Raw genomic sequence first — 18,925 nt, forward strand, 5'->3', positions numbered from 1 at the left:
TTAAGAAACTTTTTCACAATTGTACTGTATGTACAATTAGCGCTGGGCGGTATACCGGTTCATACCAAAAACCGTTTTTTATTTTTGTTATGATATGGATTTTTCTTATACCGCAACATCGGTTTAAATAGCCTGAACAACGTTCAGAACATGGTGCAGTGGGAAACTGCTTAAGGGGGGACCTTTTTCACTGCTGCACCGCTAAACACACATGCAAAGGAGTACATGCATTAGTGAAGGTATTGAACTTTGAAAATGGACAGAGAACATTCTGAAACTGAAGCTGTAGCAGACGATAAAATTGAACATGATGACACAGAAGAACTTTTGCCGAAAAAAGGAGCCATGTCTGTTGTTTGGAGGTACTTTGGTTTTAAAAGGTCGGATGTGGACCATTATGTTCAAATGTGTGAATACTGTTTCTATACTACAAGCCAAATTGTACTTGTTTTATTTTTTTTCCCCGATACTGTGTAATGTACCTGGGTACTGTGTAATAGTGTGACGACATGTTGACTTTAATCTTGACGCTTATGACGAAAATGAAGTCAACATGTTGACTTTATTCTTGACATTTCTACTTTATTCTCACCGTTTATGTCGAGATTAAAGTCGACATGTTGACTTTATTCCCGTAATTTGTCATTAAAGTAGAACATAGTAAACTAAACTTCATCTTAAAATGAATATTTAATTTACTTGATTTTTTAAAAACCCCGTCATAAGTTATGTAGCAGATTAAATGCTTTGTGTTAAATGTTCCCCGAGCCACGTTAATTGCTACGTGCTTCTTAAACTGACTTCCTCTTGCACTAAGAGGACGCGCAGGCAGCGATCACCACACAGAATACATTAAATTCATGATATTCCTGCTCCCTGAACATTTAGAATGCTAATCATGATGAAATGAATTAAAGCATGTATTAATCATGTGGGGGGCATGTTGGTGTGGTGGTTGCACTGCTACATCGCAGCAAGGGGGTCCCAGGTGTTCCCTGCCTTGAATTTGCATGTTTTTCTGGTGGGTTTACTCAGCATGCTTCAGTTTCCATTCAAAGTCATGTAGGATGTGGGATTTTGTTATGCTATATTGACCCAAGTGTATGTATTGCTCATATTCACCCTGAGATGTGCTGGTACCCCATTCAGGATTTGCTCCTGCCTCGCACACAATGCAGGCTGGGATGGGCGCAACCCTGAATGGATGGCATAATTAAACATGTATAACGAAGGTTTTTTTTAAAGTTCTGAACATTCCGTGGCTTAAGTTTACAACTAGTTTTAATTTCACAAAGACGTTTATCGTGGGGTGATTGGTTAGCACATTAAATGCTTTGTGTTAAGTATTCCCGGAGCCACGTTAATCTCTACGTGCTTCTTAAACTGACTTCCTCTTACACTAACAGGAGGTGCAGGCAGCACACAGAATACATTAATATCATGATATTCCTGCTCCCTGAACATTTAGAATGATAAGATAAATACTTGATATAATTTTCATGATGAAATGCATGAAAGCATGTATTAATCATGTGGGGGCATGGTGGTGTGGAGGTTGCACTGCTGCTGTGCAGCAAAGGGGTCCCGGGTGTTCCCTGCTTTGAATTTGCATGTTTTTCTGGTGGGTTTACTTGGCGTGCTTCAGTTTCCTTTCAAAGTCATTTAGGATGTGGAGTTTTGTTATGCTATATTAACCCTGCTAGTGTGTGTATTGCTCGTATTCACCCTGCGATGTGCTGGCGCCCCCGTTCAGGATTTGCTCCTGCCTCACACACAATGCTTGCTGGGATGGGTGCAACCCTGAATGGATGGTATAATTAAACATGTATAATGTCTAAGTTTATAACTAGTTAGTTTTAATTTCACAAAGACATTTATCGTGTGGTGATTGGTTAAGAGGAGAAAGAAAAAGGAAGGATAGGAACTGGGGGTTTGGTTAAGAGGAGAAAGAAAAAGGAAGGATAGGAACTGGGGGTTTGGTACGTCAGAGAGAGACAGCACGCATACAATAAAGAAAGCCCGCTCAGAAGAACATCCATTGAATTCTGTGTTTGTGTCTCTGACCACCAGACCTTAGCAAATATTATGCAGTTTAATGATGGTAAAGTTGCTTAAAAAGTAACTTTAACGTGTCAGTGGAGATTATTAACATTAACAGAAAGTGCAGTTGGTTTACAAAAAATATTTACTATTTATTCCTTTTCTAAGACATGTTCAGTGTAATACAACTTTTGACAAGCACCTCTGGATATTTTACTAAGTCTAAATGCCTCTTTGGATGGTTGAAAAAATGTTGTCAAAATTTTAGTTTAAGTTGTTTGCAAAATGTGTTCAATAAAAAGATTCTATATTTTGACTGCAACTGTCATGCAATGAGATTCCTTCTCTTCATTAGTGCCACCCTCTTGAAAACTACCACTTTATGGGGCCATGTAAACCTGTATTAATACTTGTGTGCACATTAAAATGTCTTTTTGTACAATGTATAATTCTCATGAGTGGAATATGTTATTCTTAGCCAGTCTAGCAGTAATTGCAGTGGAAAATGTGATTAACATCCACTGCATGGGAAACAAATACTGTCGAATATCATGAAATAATATAATTTATAATATAATTCTATATCACGGTATAATTTTGAAAACTACCGTGATATAGAATTCTGGTCATACCACACAGCACTATGTACAATAAAACTTTACTTTGGAATTGTATCATTCCACAATGGCATTTAATACAAGAACATTCAAACAGATGCAATATTCAAAGTAGTCTTTAACCTGCACTTGCTCCATCCTGGGTATGCAGGGAAAACATGAGGGTTGGTGGCAGGCTTGGCACTTCAGCCACCATGACTTTTAACCAAATTAATTAGAATAAAATAAACTGATTATCAATATAAAATAGTTTTCAATTAAAAGTTGTAACGATTATTTAGTAATCGATTTGAATCTATAGAACCTTTCGTTACAATTTTTAGGAAACCTGTTATTCTTGTTAACCAATAAATGAAATATACTTTGAGTTGCCAATCAAAAGCAATCTGTGATTTTACTCCCCATGTGTAAAAAATGTCTCTGTCATCAAAATAAACACTTTATCAACATAAAGATGCACTATAGTTGGTACAATGTTTTACTGATGCTAATCTTTTAATCAGAGACAACTGAGTGTGTTGTATTGAACATACTGTTTAATTTACAAAATCTTTTGTCTACTTTTTGAGAGTTACACAGAGATTCCAAAGAGGATCACTGTTTAAACTTTCACTTGGGCTAAATGCATTAGAAAGTGGATGCATGGATGTATTGAGTAAATCTAAATTCTATTTAAGAATTGCATTTACGAGACTGTTGTTTCTTTTATATGTTCATAGTATCCTCTGTCAAAACAGTTTTAATGTGGAAGAACTTTAAGAAAAATTCATTAAAAAGTATACCATGCAGTCCCACAGGGCTAGTTTATAATACATTATAAAGCAAGGTCAGGTCAGGTCAGGTCAGGTTGGGGAGCATGCAATGGTACAGCACGTTGCCACACCCACCACACGATAACACAGCTTTGGATTCTGGTTAGCAACCTCCCAGGCAGACACGCGGTCCAGTTCCAGCCTCTGGAAATGACCCTGTATCTGCAACAGCCAGGTGTTACGTGGGTGACCCTTTGGCCTGGTCCAGCCACTCGGGTCCCCAACAATGAGAATCTTACGAGCTGGAACACCTTCAGGGAAACACGTCACATGGCCGTGGTGCCGTAATTGGCCCTCCCTCACAATGCAGGTAAAGTGCCTCATTCAAGACTCCGTGAGCAACCACTCATTCGACACAAAGTCAAACCAGTGGTACCCAAGGGTTCTCCAAAGACACACAATACCGAAGGAGTCCAGTCATCGTCTCAGATCACTGAATAGCGTCCATGCCTCTCAACCATATAGCAAGACAAGAAGCACCAGGACACTAAAGACTTGGACCTTCGTCCTTTCGCATAGTTATTGGGAGCGCCACACAACCCTTTCCAGCGACCTCATGACACCCCATGCTCTCCCAATCTGTCTACTCACTTCATAGGAAGAGTCACCAGAGACGTGAATGTCACTGCCAAAGTAAGTAAACCTCTCGACAAGGTCGACACTCTCTCCACAGACAGACACACTGCTGATGGCTGTGTCTAAGATGTCATTAAAGGCCTGGATCTTGGTTTTTATCCAGGACACTCGCAAACCCAGACACTCAGACTCCTCACTCAGTCTCTCGAGAGCCCCGATCAGAGCCTCCATTAACTCTGCAATGAAGATCACAGCATTGTCAGCAAAGTCACGATCTGTGAATCTTTCTTTACCAAAAGATGCTCCACGAACCTTGCCCAACACCCAGTCCATGCAAGCATTGAACAAAGTAAGAGCAAGAACACACACCGTTCTGCCTCCACTCTGCACAATGCTCACAGTACAAGTGTACAAGCAACTATCAAATTCTTTGATAGTTTGTTGAATCAAGAAGCAACAATGGTCACAAAACACATTGGCTGTTCTACTTTGTGGTTGCCTCCTTCACACGCTCCAAAAAGTTTTGAAACTTCTGAGGCATCTCTTGGCCTTTTAACTGGATATCCCCTACTCACTCAGAATCGAACACCTCTGGATAAACTACTATGATGAGACATATTTCTACTACTCATGTGATTCTTTCCTTAAAATTAAAACAAAGACTTGATCTGTTTGTAACTTAAGTACACTGAACTGTTCTCTAATATAATATCTCTTTATTGTTACTTTATATAATTGTTATGATTTGTTGCAAAGCTCATTATTTTTTGTGTTTTGTTTAGTATTAACATTATCTTTTCTTTTGCATCTCCTTTAGAGCTCAAAGCTAGTATATCTTGAAAGCATCACACAGTGAGTTAGTAACAATACAGGGTACAGCTTTTAACGCCAGTCTTGAGGCTGGAATTTAACTTTGAGACTCTGGAATCCTCAATTAACAGGTCTAGGGAAGAGAGTCCCAGGCAGTAATAAACACTCATGTAATAAAATTTGACAAGATATGAAAAACAGGGTTTTCATACAGTGAAGAAGCCAGAATCACAGGATCTTAGCTGTCTGGTACGTTTATAAATTGTAGGCGCCATTGACAAGTAGTCTGGTGTGCTGCAACAAAATATTTATAAGTATACTCAGTAACAATGGTTTGAAGCTAGTCCAGATAAGCTAACATAAAAAGTACATACTCATCATTTGAACCTGCACATCGAAGATTTCCTGAAGTTTACCAAAACAATTAAAATTAAATCCGTGTAAGCCCACCACTTAATAAACCGCAGTGTGAGGCAAAACGTTGTAATATTTATACACAGATTTTCTAAGAGGTCTAACTCTAAGCTCAAAAATGCTCTCACAAGAGAAAAAAATAAGAAATAAAAGTAACAATACAGTCCAGTTACATTGCAAAATCCACTTGTACAAAATCCTTGGTTTACAATAAAAACTTGCAAGCAAACCAGACGATGCTGGTTTAATTGGGATCTTGGAATGTAACAGGCAGTGCCTAAAAAGAAACAATATATGCATACCAAATCATGATTTTTAATGTTATCGAAAGCGTAAATACTTAGATTGTCTGCAAGTAATCGCTCAGAACGGTACATATACAATAAGCACATGAACATGCGATGCCACGTGACCGTCGCTCATGTAAGTCCATGAAAACGGGAAACCTTATCTGGAAATTACAATGCCAGCTCATCTAGCTACCTACCAGGTGGAGCCATCACGGAGCAAAGGCGTGTTTTCATCAGGTTCGTCGACAGTTATACGTGCCGATTCGTCAGTCTCCATTCGTGTTATGACAGTCTGATCGTCTGCAATATTCTGCAACACAACCTGGTCTGCGAATGAAGATGTGCGCAAACTCGCGCTTAAACGCAAATGCACACCATTAATGTTAAAGAATGTGTCCGAAGTTAAAAAGCAACTTTTCCTGGACCGAAGTCCAAGGACGAACACAAATGGTTAACTTGACCAAAACAAAATCTGCCATGTGAAGTACTTCTTCGACTCCTCCTGTTCTCGCGAGATCAGCGGGGTTGCAGAGCGTGCGCCACCATTGGCTTCCATTTCTCGTCAAGTGATAGGTTGTAGTTCGCGGCGAATTGGCTAGCGCAACATGGCTGAAGTATAAACGGTAACTCCGTACCTTAATGTCATGAAACAGACTTGTGCTTATTATGTGCACTATAGCGTGGTCACACTTAACAGCAACGGGCAATCCTCTCTGAAGTGGGGGGGGGGGGGGGGAATAAAACAGTCATCGGGGTTGCAGGAGCCTCCTAAATTGGACAAAAGTGAGTCCGAACGTTACGGAAAAGAGATGTCAGTGACTTGATCATTCGGGTTTTGAACATTTTGTCGCTGCGAACTAGTCGCATGTTCTTGCTTTCTTTCAGCTGCGGAGCACAGACGTCTCTGTGTAAATTCATGTTAAATGTGGGCGAATATAATATGCTTATCGTTAAAATGAAGCTAAGTTACTGTCGCAAACCAAGTAACTTTGAACACTAACTTTATGTTTTATTGCCAGGTTTGGGGCGACAGTCCACAGGTCTGTGTTTAATCTTAACACTATAAGTTTATAGTTTATTGTTGCTCAGGTGAATCAGTTCCTTTTATTAGCCTTGTTGTTCTGGTAGGTCCTAAGACATTAAACTTTTTTTTTAATTCTGAAGTGTCATTGAAGATTTGCTGAAGTTGTAAATGGAAACGTGTTAAAATAACTATGTAATTACTAGAATACATGCACAAATGTTATAAATTGGTCAATTTATGTATCAGTTTCACCATCCATTTTTTAGTTCAGTTTTAGCTTGTTTTGTTCAGTTTTGGGTTGCAGGTGCTGTGCTCTGTTCACCCAACTTTGGTTGTAAGGTGCAAGTACCTTACACTTTTGCCAAAGCCTATACTCACTCTCACAGTTAGAATTCAATGACACAATTTGTCCTATTGCAAAAAAATTGGCAATGCAAACCTTAGTGCTCATGCTCTGGAGCAGTGTTAACTATTGTGTCACTGTGCTGCTCAGTTAATTTTGTTCAATGATTTCCTTTGATCACTTTGCACATTTGGGTGGCATTGATAAAGCAGTGGTTAGAGCTGATGATTTTGTGTCCTCGGTTTGAATCCCGTGGCCGGATTTTGTCTTTGTAGATTATGCATGTTCATACTGTGTAAGCAAGGGTTTTCGTCCGAAATCCTCAAAAGACCTGCAGATTAGGTTAATTGGTCCAAGTTTTAATGTGAATGTGATTTTTGTGAGTGAATAGGCAATGCAAAACGCTGATGCCAGGATAAGTTTTGGCTCACAATGCAGCTTTGAAGTACTGTAAGTAAATTTGAGAGTGCTGACTGACACTGCACATTTTCATTTTATTTGCGTTTTTAATTTTACTTCTACAATGTGTTACTCATACTTTTTAAAGTGACTGAAATTGTAATTTGGTCATTGTTGAGGTGAAATGACACAACTTCAGGTAAAAACTCTAAAAGACATCCCATGTGGTAAATTCAAGGAAAATTGAAATAGTAATCATAAATTAAAATTTGCTATCCCTAATTATTTTCTGATGGTAAATTAAACGATTTATCGTATTACATTTTTTTCTGTGAGTTGCTTCATGTGGTATTTTTATAGTCATGTAAAAAAATGTAAACACATAATCATTCTATGATTTTTCATAGCAGGACATGACTAACAATCATCTGGTCCTCACTGGGTCCTAAAATTAGGCAGTTCTAACAACAGCAACCATATGTGAAAAAGAATATACATTCTCATGATTTACTATCTTGTAAAAGTACCTTTAGAATCAATAATTTCAAGTATTAGTTTCCTGTATGAGTTTAGCAGTTTCTAAATTGTATTGGAGAAGTTTTGTCTCCTTCTTCCTTGTAACACTACTTCATTAATGGTGTTAGAGGAAAGTAATTTTTTTCACTGCACTCTTAAGGTCATATCATGGTATTTCAGTGAACCTGAGGTTTGGACTTTAACCAGACCATTCCAAAGCCTTATTTTCTTCTTTAACTGCCCTATAGTAGATTTGCTAGTGTCCTTAGGTTCATTGCCATTTGCATGCTACAGTTTTAGCCACGCTTTAGCCATCAGACAGATGACCTCACATTTTCCACTTAAAGTTTACAGTATAAAGTGTGTTTCATAATCACAATTGGTTTTGGTTAGGTATTTAGGTTTTGTATCTACAAATAATCACATAAACATTACCCCTTTCTTGCCATGCATGAGTGCTGGTTGGAGGATCTTATGAAGATGTGTCATGGCTTTCACCCAGCATGACACTGTGGATAATAGCCAAAAAGATTTTACAGGTAGATGTAGCTTTTGTGATATTTTCGCTTTCTGGTAGTACCATACATTGTTGTATTGTAATTGGAGTAAATTAGCTTTGACACCTGCTCCTGGGAGGTGTAGCAGTTAGCTGAGATATGTGCATGTAAGCCTTCTCAAAAACTGAACTTCAGATTTGAAATTGACTTTGTAACTCAGCCCAGTTTAATGAACAGCAACATTTAGTTTCTTGAGGTAATTTCAAATGTTCCTTTGCTATTTACATCAGTTTTTCCTTTGAGTAATTTCAGTGTTCTTTTATATGTTCAAAGTGCTACAAATTTAGTAAAAAAAATAAACATTTAAATATTTTGACCAGAAAACTGTATATGTAAAACCAGATTCTATTTCTGTCATTATAGCATATGATGGTTCATGGGATAAACCATTGCAAGATACTTTGTATTTCTATGTAAGTCACATTGTATGAGAGCCAGGTTTTTAATTACTGTTTTATTTATGATATTTCCTAATGTGCACAGGTTTATACGGTTTTTATTGTGACACATGCAGAGTACAGGTATGATTTTCCTATCCTTGGTACAACCTGGAGAATGCTTTTTTAATTAAATAGCAACACTTTTTGACTTCATTTCATTGTTTTTAGTTACTCATAATCTTAAAAAAGGCAGGTTTAGCCTCTGAATGCAGAGTATTCATCAGTATTTGAAAAAACAGATCCTTAATGGTGTATTGCGATACAAAAGTTAAATCAAAATGTTTTGTTTTGTGCGGAAAGGTATAGTACTTAATATATATTGTGTCTACAGTATATACACTGTGAAAATATTTATGTACTTGAATGGTGGATAGATTTATGAAAACATGTTCGCAGATATTTCTTTTGAGAAAATAAAATATTTTAAAGCCAAATGTTATTTAATCTGAACATTTCAAAGCAAGTGTAGTTTTTACTATATTAATGTAAATGGTAAAAAATTAACCCTTCCTTTTTTATTCCTAGTTCCCTGACAGTGTCTAATGGGTATAAGCAGGTTAGATGTGCTGTATAGGCGACTACTGTTAACTAAACTCTTCATTCAAGGATGGGGAAAGCCAGATGATCTAAAAAGGTATTCAAATTTATTATTATTTGCAGATCAATAAGTTTTAATTTGCATGTTACTTCTTGGGGCAAGGGTAATAAGAAAAATATTTTATAAATATACCTTTTCTTGTACTTGAAACAGAACAACAGTTAATTGGTCTTTTTAGAGTCACTCAGTGAATACATAATAGGATTTAATTTTGCTACCTTCTTGGTCTATGCCTTACTCTTTCCTGTAGTACCGGTATTTGAACTTCTATGCCTTTCTTTAAATATTACAGTACATGAAAAGCATTTTAATCTTTTAGTTATTCTCTTAGATACTGTATGCTATTTCACCTCTTCAATGTAGAACCCTCATCCTCATCTGAGTTAACCTTTGTTATAGCACATCTTTATTTGAAAACAGCAGTGTCAGATCCGGGGGAGCATGAATGTGACTGAGAGAATAAATAACGGTAATTCTGAGAAGCAGCCGGAATCGAACCTGCAACCTCTTAATTATGAGTTAGCAGCTCTTACCTCTGCACCACCCAAGCGGTCGTGTCAGTCTCGTACCCTAACCAAATTTCTTTTTATTCAGTTATATTCTTGAAAAAAAGTGCACTTGTTTTGTTATACGTCGTATCTTGTGAAAGTGTTTATTTGATATTTGGACTTCAGCCATCACACATTATGCATTTCAAGTCAAAATTGTATTGTTGCACGCAGATCTATGCAATGTAGTGAAAACATAGTCTCATTTGGGTGAGTATATTACATTCTGCAGACGCTGAAGGTTTAAAGTTAAATTATTCAGCTTGAAACAGGAATGGCACGGTTACGTATTGTTGTGGGGTCTACCACTCTTGTCTATACATAGACACAGCAGTCAGGCAGGGTTGTGGCCAGGTTAGTGGCCAAATAATACTGTTCTCTGCATTTATAATGTTCCTTGCATCACCCGTCAACGACACATGTTTATAGCATGACCATGGTTGGCTCAGATTTGCTTTCGTGGTGAGCAGCAGCAGCGCTGGTTGCTTGCGGTTGCCACAGTGATGGATAAGCTGTTTTACACAGGCAGATCATGCTTTGGGATGCTCTTCGGCGTGTCGTCCAGTTGGGGGGAGTCCCAAAAGAGTTTAGAAACCTCACGTCTCCCCCCTCAGCTTTGTCCACACCGATGTGGGCAAAGCAATCATCCAAGCCAGGCTCGGCTAGGTGGGAAAGAACATTAGCGTTGGTGTGTGCAGCCCCGGGACGGTGGCAAACATCAAAAGTAAAAGCCTGCAAACTAATAGACCACCGAGCAAATCAGGCGTTCGTATCCTTCTGTGTGTACAGCCATTGTAGCAGGTTGTGGTCAGTCACCAGGGTAAACTGTCGTCCCCAGAGATAGTAACAGAGGGCTTCCACCACCCACTTCATCGCCAATAGTCGAATAATTACGCTCTCTGGGTAGCAGCTTTCTGCTGAGAAACGTGATGGGGTGTTCTTCCCCCTCAAAACATCGAGAGAGCACCACTCCTAAACTGAAAGCACTAACATCTGTTTGCAGAATAAATTCCTTCAAAAAGTCTGGATTGCGCAGAACCGAGAATGATGATAAAGCAGCTTTTAGGTCTGTGAAAGCTCTCTAACAGGCATTGGTCCAGACAACACTACTGTTCTTTATGCCCTTTGTCAAATCAGTGAGGGGGGCGGCCCGATGTGCCAAATTGGGAATGAACCGACTGTAATACCCTGCGAGCCAGAGGAAGGCACAAATCTGTCTCTGTTTTTCGGGATGGGGTTATGCAAGCATTTTCCTTGTCCATTTGATGCTTGAGCAAACTCTTCCCCATGGAATATCCCAGATAATGGGTTTCCAGGTACATTACACAGTATTGAAAAAAATAAAACAAGTACCACTTGGCTTGCAGTATTATCCAGTAGCATAGAAACAGTATTCACACATTTGAACATAATGGTCCACATCCGACCTTTTAAATCCAAAGTATCTCCAGACAACAGACGTGACTCCTTTTTCCAGCAAAAGTTCTTCTGTGTCATCATGTTCAACTTTATCTTCTGCTACAGCTTCAGTTTTGGAATGTTCTCTGTCCATTTTCACCGCGCAGTACCTCCACTACCGCATGTATTCCGTTTTATGTGTTTAGCGGTGTAGCAGTGAAAAAGAACCCCAGTGCAACACCTCCACTAACGCATGTACTCCGTTGCATGTGTTTAGCGGCGTAGCAGTGAAAAAGGTCCCTCTTAAACAATTTCCCACTGCGCCGCATTCCGAATGTTGTTTAGGCAATTTAAACCTGTGTTGCGGTATAAGAAAAATCCATATCATAAGAAAAATAAAAACCGGTTTTCGGTATGAACCGGTATACCGCCCAGCACTACCTTCTCCTTATACACTCACTTGGTACTATCAACTGCTTGATACGTCCATCACCCATGTAATCAGAAATCACCTAATACAGAAAACCATCCTTAAGTAAAAAATGTGGTGTTATAAAATTCAGGTCCTCTCTCTCCATATAGTAAGAGTCATTTGCAAAGGGGTACTTGTCTGAATGCAAAATCCAAGTTGTTGTTGGCTCATTGTAGGTGAGCAAACTCCGCCTGGATGGCAGTCTCTGCTTCCTCCCGGTTAAATACAGAATTGAACTCGCCTCCCACTGCTACCGTGTCTGATGCAGCATCTCACTCACCTCCCACTGCTATTTCGTGTTTGTGTGGGTCCTTATTCAGTGTGTGGTCTGTGGAGGCTGTTGGTGCGTGCGATGGCGTGAAAAAGTTTGCCAGATGTCCCGGGACTTCACTTGAGGATTCGTCCCCCAGCTTGCTGGACAACTCCAGCATCATACTTACAAGATTTGACAGTGAGCAATAAATTGTTATCGATGGAAGAAATAATGTTGAGTTGGTACACTCCTACAAGTACTTGGGAGTCCACATTACTAACAGGTTGGACTGGTCTTGTAACATAGAGGAACAATATAAGAAATGGCACAGCAGGCTCTTTTTCCTTAGGAGACTTTCTTCCTTTAATGAAATGGAAGGACCTACGGACCTACAGTCTCTGATATATGCACATACGGATTCAACTGGACACTAGTTTAACTGGGACACAGTGCAAGTAAGATTCAGTGCAAATACTAACAGTACCATAGAGCTGGCTGAATCTTGGCTATCAAATGAAAATGCCATTAATAGACACTTGGACATGAACCCAGGATATACAAGCTTAAAAAAACAACATCCAAATAATAATAAAGACTTTAAGACCAATACCGTCCGAACCACACCTTACTAATCCACACCCTCTTACACCCACCTAACACCCCTTCCTCATTTTCTATATATTGCCTTTGATTCCTGTATGTCTAATCATTTTCCTCTGATGATGATATCTGGTAGGTGCTGAAAGCTCAGGAATAAAAGACTGTTTTAAGATATGTGATTTATTTTTTCCCCTTTGTGGATTTCTAGCTATAGAATATGCAGTGCTATAGTGCTGTATAATTTCACAAAGAATCTGTGTACCTTGTATTGTATAGCTCTTGTAGTAATTAGTTGTACATGTTTTATCATGTTTGATGCCCATCCATCCATCAATTATCCAACCTGCTATATCCTAACTACAGGGTCACAGGGGTCTGCTGGAGCCAGTCCCAGCCAACACAGGGCGCAAGGCAGGAAACAAACCCCGGGCAAGGCGCCAGCCCACTGCAGATGTTTGATGTTCCTGTTCAAAAATGACATTGCCAGTGAAAAATTATAAGATATATGTTTAAAATTTCTTTTCACTTTCTCTATAGTGAGAACAGGATTTGTTGCCTCATTGGATGCAGATTATTTCACTCAGTTTGACTTTTACTATATAAAATGAATTTTACTCAATAGATAATTATTTTTAAATGCTTTTGGTTGTAAATGCTACAATTGCTGGTTAATGTATAAACAGATTAGACTATTATAAATTGCTATGATGCTATTTACTACTTTACATTTAACAACCTACTTATAGTTTAGTGATGCTTCGTTGTGTGGATGTGTCAAAGCCTCACATATTCCTGTGTATTTTTCTTTTAATTATAGGATATTTCAGTTTAGAAAAGTTATTGGAAATAGAGACACCTGCAAGAACTTGGTTCCTAAAGATTATCCTGTGTTCATTGACAAGGTATTTGATTAAATGTCCTAATTTTACAAGAGTATGATGAGGCAAAAGATTTAAACACACGAAAGGAAAATACAAACAAGAAATGAAAACACAAAATAAAGAAAACACACAAAAAAGTGGAAAGAAATGCTAAGAAGGTGATATAAATAATTTCCAAAAACATTTTTGACTTGTATTTCTCTGTCCAGCCATTGATTCACTTTCAAATACACAACAAATTCACAGAGAGGTAGTGGCAGTACCTGCACCACAGTTTACCAGTCCATCAGAGGGTACATTCACACACAATCACACTGGTTCATACTGGGTTAGTTCTAAGTTGACTGATCACCTAACACACTTCTTTGGGATGTAGGAAGAAACCTGGAGAGCAAATGTAACAAATTGTAGATCAGTGTAACAAATGGAGATCTTGCAAACTGCACATATGTAGTGGCTGTATTTGCTCTTCCATCCTAACCACTTGGATACAATCTTACCCATAATGATATGTTATGATATTTCTAATTTTCATTCTATGCTTGTTCAGTATGGATCAGAATGAATAACATTAAATGTAACAGATTGGGGTCATAATTAAGAAATATATACAGTTCACCATTGTTTATATGCAGGTAGTTGTTTTAAATTAGTATGGTTAATCATATCTACATTAAAAAATTGTTTCAATTAACAAAATTTAAATGAATTTAAAAGTTCTCTAAAAATAATTTTAGCAGTAGGTATTTTTGCCATAATTGGAATGTTCATACCTCGCCGTAGCTTTGCCTTTTTATGTTCTCGTTTGACTTAAGCAAATATTATTAGTGTTTTGTAAGACTAATTTTTGGTGTTTTACTGTATTCAATACTTTTTGCACACTTATTTTAATATAAATTCATGCATCTAGTCTGTAAAGCCCCACAATTCTATCACCTTGGAATGTGCTGCAAATGTGGTTTTACATGTTAAGCAAATAAAGACATAATACTTCTTGTTTGTACTGTGCAATAAGTGGTAGCACATTTTGAGTTACCACTTTGTGCTGTTTGTTGTAGCATTGAACTGCTGCTATTCTAATTAAGTAGTCATACAAAACCCTTTATCTACAATATTTTCCAAATAAACAATATAATTTGGGAACAGAATGTAAGTTAAATTAATATGACCCTTTGCTGCCCTAACATAATAAAAATCAGTTTTATTACTCTTTTGTAATGGTCAGTAGAATATACAGTTTTTCCATATACAAGTGTGTTTTTGTAATTTTACATATGCCCCACAAATAATACATTAAAGCTTAAATTTATTTTCTTCACAAACATGTTATATATTGATTTACTACATAAAATTGTGATCTAAAATGAAGCATTTTTTATGCATGGTAAAGAATATCTAGCCTGTTATTGTGTTTTAATATGAAAGTGATAGGGCTGGGGGTCAAAAAAAAAAAAAAAAAAACTTACCGAATTTGACCACTTTAAAGCAGCAAAGGTTTCAGTTGAAGAAAATATGCCTTCTGTGTTTCTGAAGCATGCTTCTGACAAAAACTAAAACTGGAAGTAACACATTTTATCACAGATTCTTGGTACTAGTTTCTTGAGATAAAGATACACAGCCTGGCCAAAAAAAAAGTCGCCGCCTGGATTTAACTAAACAAATAGGTACGAGCCTCCTATTGGATAATTACTGCATGGGCAATTGTCTTTCAGCTGGCAACAAGTTATTTAACCCCAACTGGTGCAATGAGTTGCTTCTCATTTCTTAAACAACCATGTCAAAAGACACATCTTGTGGTCGTGGAAAAGATGTTAGTCTGTTTGAGAAGGGTCAAATCATTGGCATGCATCAAGCAGAGAAAACATCTAAGGAGATTGCAGAAACTACTAAAATTGGGTTAAGAACTGTCCAACGCATTATTAAAAACTGGAAGGATAGTGGGGACCCATCATCTTCGAGGAAGAAATGTGGCCGGAAAAAAATCCTGAATGATCGTGATCGGCGATCACTTAAACGTTTGGTGAAATCAAATCGAAGAAAAACAACAGTAGAACTCAGGTCTATGTTTAATAGTGAAAGTAAGAGCATTTCCACAAGCACAATGCGAAGGGAACTCAAGGGATTGGGACTGAACAGCTGTGTAGCCGTAAGAAAACCACTAATCAGTGAAGTAAACCAGAGAAAAAGGCTTCAATTTGCTAGGGAGCATAAAGATTGGGCTCTGGAGCAATGGAAGAAGGTCATGTGGTCTGATGAGTCCAGATTTACCCTGTTCCAGAGTTGAGAATCTTTGGGGTGTGCTGGAGAAGGCTTTGCGCAGCGGTCAGACTCTACCATCATCAATGCAAGATCTTGGTGAAAAATTAATGCAACACTGGATGGAACTAAATCTTGTGACATTGCAGAAGCTTATCGAAACAATGCCACAGCGAATGCGTGCTGTAATCAAAGCTAAAGGCGGTCCAACAAAATATTAGAGTGTGTGACCATTTTTTTTGGTGGCGACTTTTTTTTTGGCCAGGCAGTGTATATTTCCAATTTGCTTGTCATGTGTGGAGTTTTGACATTGTCCATAAGCTTACCCCAATTTGCCAAACTTCTATAGAAACAGTTATATTCTGTCATGCTTTGTAACAAAAGCTGCTCAACACCAAAGATTTGAGAGTGCACATCTACTATGATTCATGCATCAGCGCACATGGTTCCTCAAATTTTATTATTTCCTAGTGCTATTTTTATTTTATTTATTTATATATATTTTGCAGCCAATGCTTCCACACAAACAGAATTGCATACAGACACAGTGGGTTTAGTGACAGATGTGCTCTCAGATCATATGATGTATTTTTCCTCAACAGCAAGGTTATTATAGTTTTGCCTTTTTATATTAGTTTTTATTTCTATATTTTTTCTGACCTTACTTGGAAATTCAGTTTAGTTTTATCCATCCATCCATCCATTCTCTTCCGCTTATCCAAGGTTGGGTCGCGGGGGCAGCAGCTTGAGCAGAGATGCCCAGACTTCCCTCTCCCCGGCCACTTCTTCTAGCTCTTCCGGGGGAATCCCGAGGCGTTCCCAGGCCAGCCGAGCGACATAGTCCCTCCAGCGTGTCCTGGGTCTTCCCCTGGGCCTCCTCCCGGTTAGATGTGCCCTGAACACCTCACCAGTTTAGTTTTAGTTTTCCTTCATCGTGTAGTTTTAGTTTAGATTTTATTTCACAAAGACATTTCTATTTTATTTTTATATCTATTCGTTTCAGTTTTAGTTTTAGTAATTATGGCATGGAGCTCCTGCGGAGTTTAGTTTTGCGTCACAATCAGACAGAACTGTACACTTAACAGATTTAGATAAGAGTTTAATGTTGGAGGAAGCTTACTACACTACATGGTTTACTATCTGGTTTTGTTTTAGTCTGATAAAAACAAGCATAGTCAAAACTTGATACTGAATATGAATAATTTTACACAATTTTATAATTTTAAAAATATTTTCTCATGAAAATCACGGGGGCTTAGGAAGAACAGGGCTCTTAGACTTGAATCAGTGTGCAGGCACCACCTAGCTATATTGAGGGAAACAAAGAAAAACGAGCATGTAGTGTCAAGGTTAGGGGCAGTGAGACTTGAATAGCCCAACATAAAGGACAGTAAACCCATAATGAGCAGAGCAAGAGCAGGTAATAGGAGTACGGACAGGCATTAAAATGACAGAGACAGCATCTGAGATTAAGAACAATATATACATTATCTAAACCTGTTTATCCAGAGCAGGACTGCAGGAAACCTGGAGCCTACCGCAGCAGGTTTGGATGTAAGGCAGTATGTATAATAAGGCTGATGTTAAGAACAAGAATATGATATTTCTACTATTTTGAGTGAGGAAGAAAAACTTTGAAAAAAGGGAGACAAGTATTTTAAAATATAATTCTGGTAATGGATTACTTTCACAATATCAGGTATTTTGAGTTGTGAATATGAACTAAAAAAGATAAATTAATAAATATAGAATGAATACAAAAACCCATTAGTATGTTTAGTTTTTCATCACTTGGCAGACTGTCTTCACCTACCTACCTTTGTTTGTATCGCTTCATTGTTAAATGATGTTTTTAAAGCAGAAGTGATTGGTCAGCAACAATATGCTGATCTTGTATGATGACCTAGTCAGTCCCTCAATCAGTGCCAATTTATTTTCAAAAACCGGGAGTGGTCCCCCCCCCCCCCAGACTTTCTTGTATACTCAAATATGGGGATGGATATTTGAGGAGTAAACTGCAAGACAATGATTATATTTTTATATTATGTACATTAAGGAACCATCAACAACAAATCAAATCAAATTAATAATATATTGAACAATTATTATAAAAGTAAATTTGAATAAATTGGTCTCTGCAGCTATCCATCCATCCATCCATCCATTTTCCAACCCGCTGAATCCGAACACAGGGTCACAGGGGTCTGCTGGAGCCAATCCCAGCCAACACAGGGCACAAGGCAGGAACCAATCCCGGGTAGGGTGCCAACCCACCGCAGGACACACACAAACACACCAAGCACACACTAGGGCCAATTTAGGATCGCCAATCCACCTAACCGGCATGTCTTTGGACTGTGGGAGGAACATGAATAAAATTATGCGAGTTTCATACATTATATAGTTTATGCCTACATTTTGTCATTTACTACTAGAATATGAAAAACGTTTCTGTTTTAAAAATGTGTTTACACAGATTACTGTAGAAACGGAACACACATGAAATGCGTGTGTTCCAAATAACGATCTATTATTTCCACTCTAAAACTCCACTTCACTCCCAGATAATCAATCAAGGCATGAGCTGGGATAAGTTCGTGTACGTTCTAAGTCGGTGGGGGGATGGAATAGTCGGCTGTTTGCAGCTTGTCTTTATCTGCACATTTAGAAGACAAAAGACGATGGCAGAGAGGTGCGAACGGATTTAAGAAACGATTTAAGGTGGGACGGATCTACGAGTTTTTTCGTAGGCTCTGGTAATTCTAGTGTTAATAAAGACCTACAATTGTGGTGTAACAACCACATACCGAATTTCATCCATCTATCTAGTTGCGTTTTTGAGTTAGCGTGTTTACACACACACAAATACACACACACACACAATTCCAAAAAACTGTATTTTTTGACTCTGGGAGGTCTATAACGTCAAGATTCATCAAAATATTGAGGTTGAATTTTTTCAAGATTACTAATACTTTCTCAATATTTCATATTTCGTGAGAAAGTAAAAACGACTTCTCCTGTGTGAATTGGAAGGTGAATTGTTGTCAACAAAAAGCAGTCACCTGAGAAATAAACTGA

The 18,925-nt window shown here is 38.1% G+C and overlaps 2 protein-coding genes across 8 annotated transcripts in view; one reads left to right on the forward strand and one right to left on the reverse strand.

Moving 5' to 3' along the window:
- The window catches only part of mfsd8 (major facilitator superfamily domain containing 8), a 136,973-nt gene that overhangs the window by 58,035 nt on the left and 60,013 nt on the right, over positions 1-18,925 (reverse strand). The window contains exon 1 of one of the 2 annotated variants that reach the window (XM_028801652.1): positions 5,757-6,046. The exons of the other annotated variant lie outside the window; for it this stretch is intronic. Coding sequence (XP_028657485.1) covers positions 5,757-5,836 — 80 coding nt within the window. The 5' untranslated portion in view covers positions 5,837-6,046. Of the gene's footprint in view, positions 1-5,756; positions 6,047-18,925 lie in introns of those variants that run through there. 2 annotated transcript variants of the gene reach the window in all.
- abhd18 (abhydrolase domain containing 18) overlaps positions 6,124-18,925 on the forward strand; it is a 64,640-nt gene continuing 51,838 nt past the window's right edge. For 2 of the 6 annotated variants that reach the window (XM_051928397.1, XM_051928396.1), the window contains exons 1-3: positions 6,126-6,342; positions 9,364-9,472; positions 13,525-13,609. In XM_051928397.1, the coding sequence (XP_051784357.1) occupies positions 9,381-9,472; positions 13,525-13,609 (177 nt within the window). In that variant the 5' untranslated portion in view covers positions 6,126-6,342; positions 9,364-9,380. Of the gene's footprint in view, positions 6,343-9,363; positions 9,473-13,524; positions 13,610-18,925 lie in introns of those variants that run through there. The other 4 variants (XM_051928398.1, XM_028801654.2, XM_028801655.2 and 1 more) reach the window with 4 other exon arrangements.

This window comes from Erpetoichthys calabaricus, chromosome 5, assembly GCF_900747795.2.
Source record: "Erpetoichthys calabaricus chromosome 5, fErpCal1.3, whole genome shotgun sequence".
In the NCBI taxonomy this organism is placed as follows: Eukaryota; Metazoa; Chordata; class Cladistia; order Polypteriformes; family Polypteridae; genus Erpetoichthys; species Erpetoichthys calabaricus.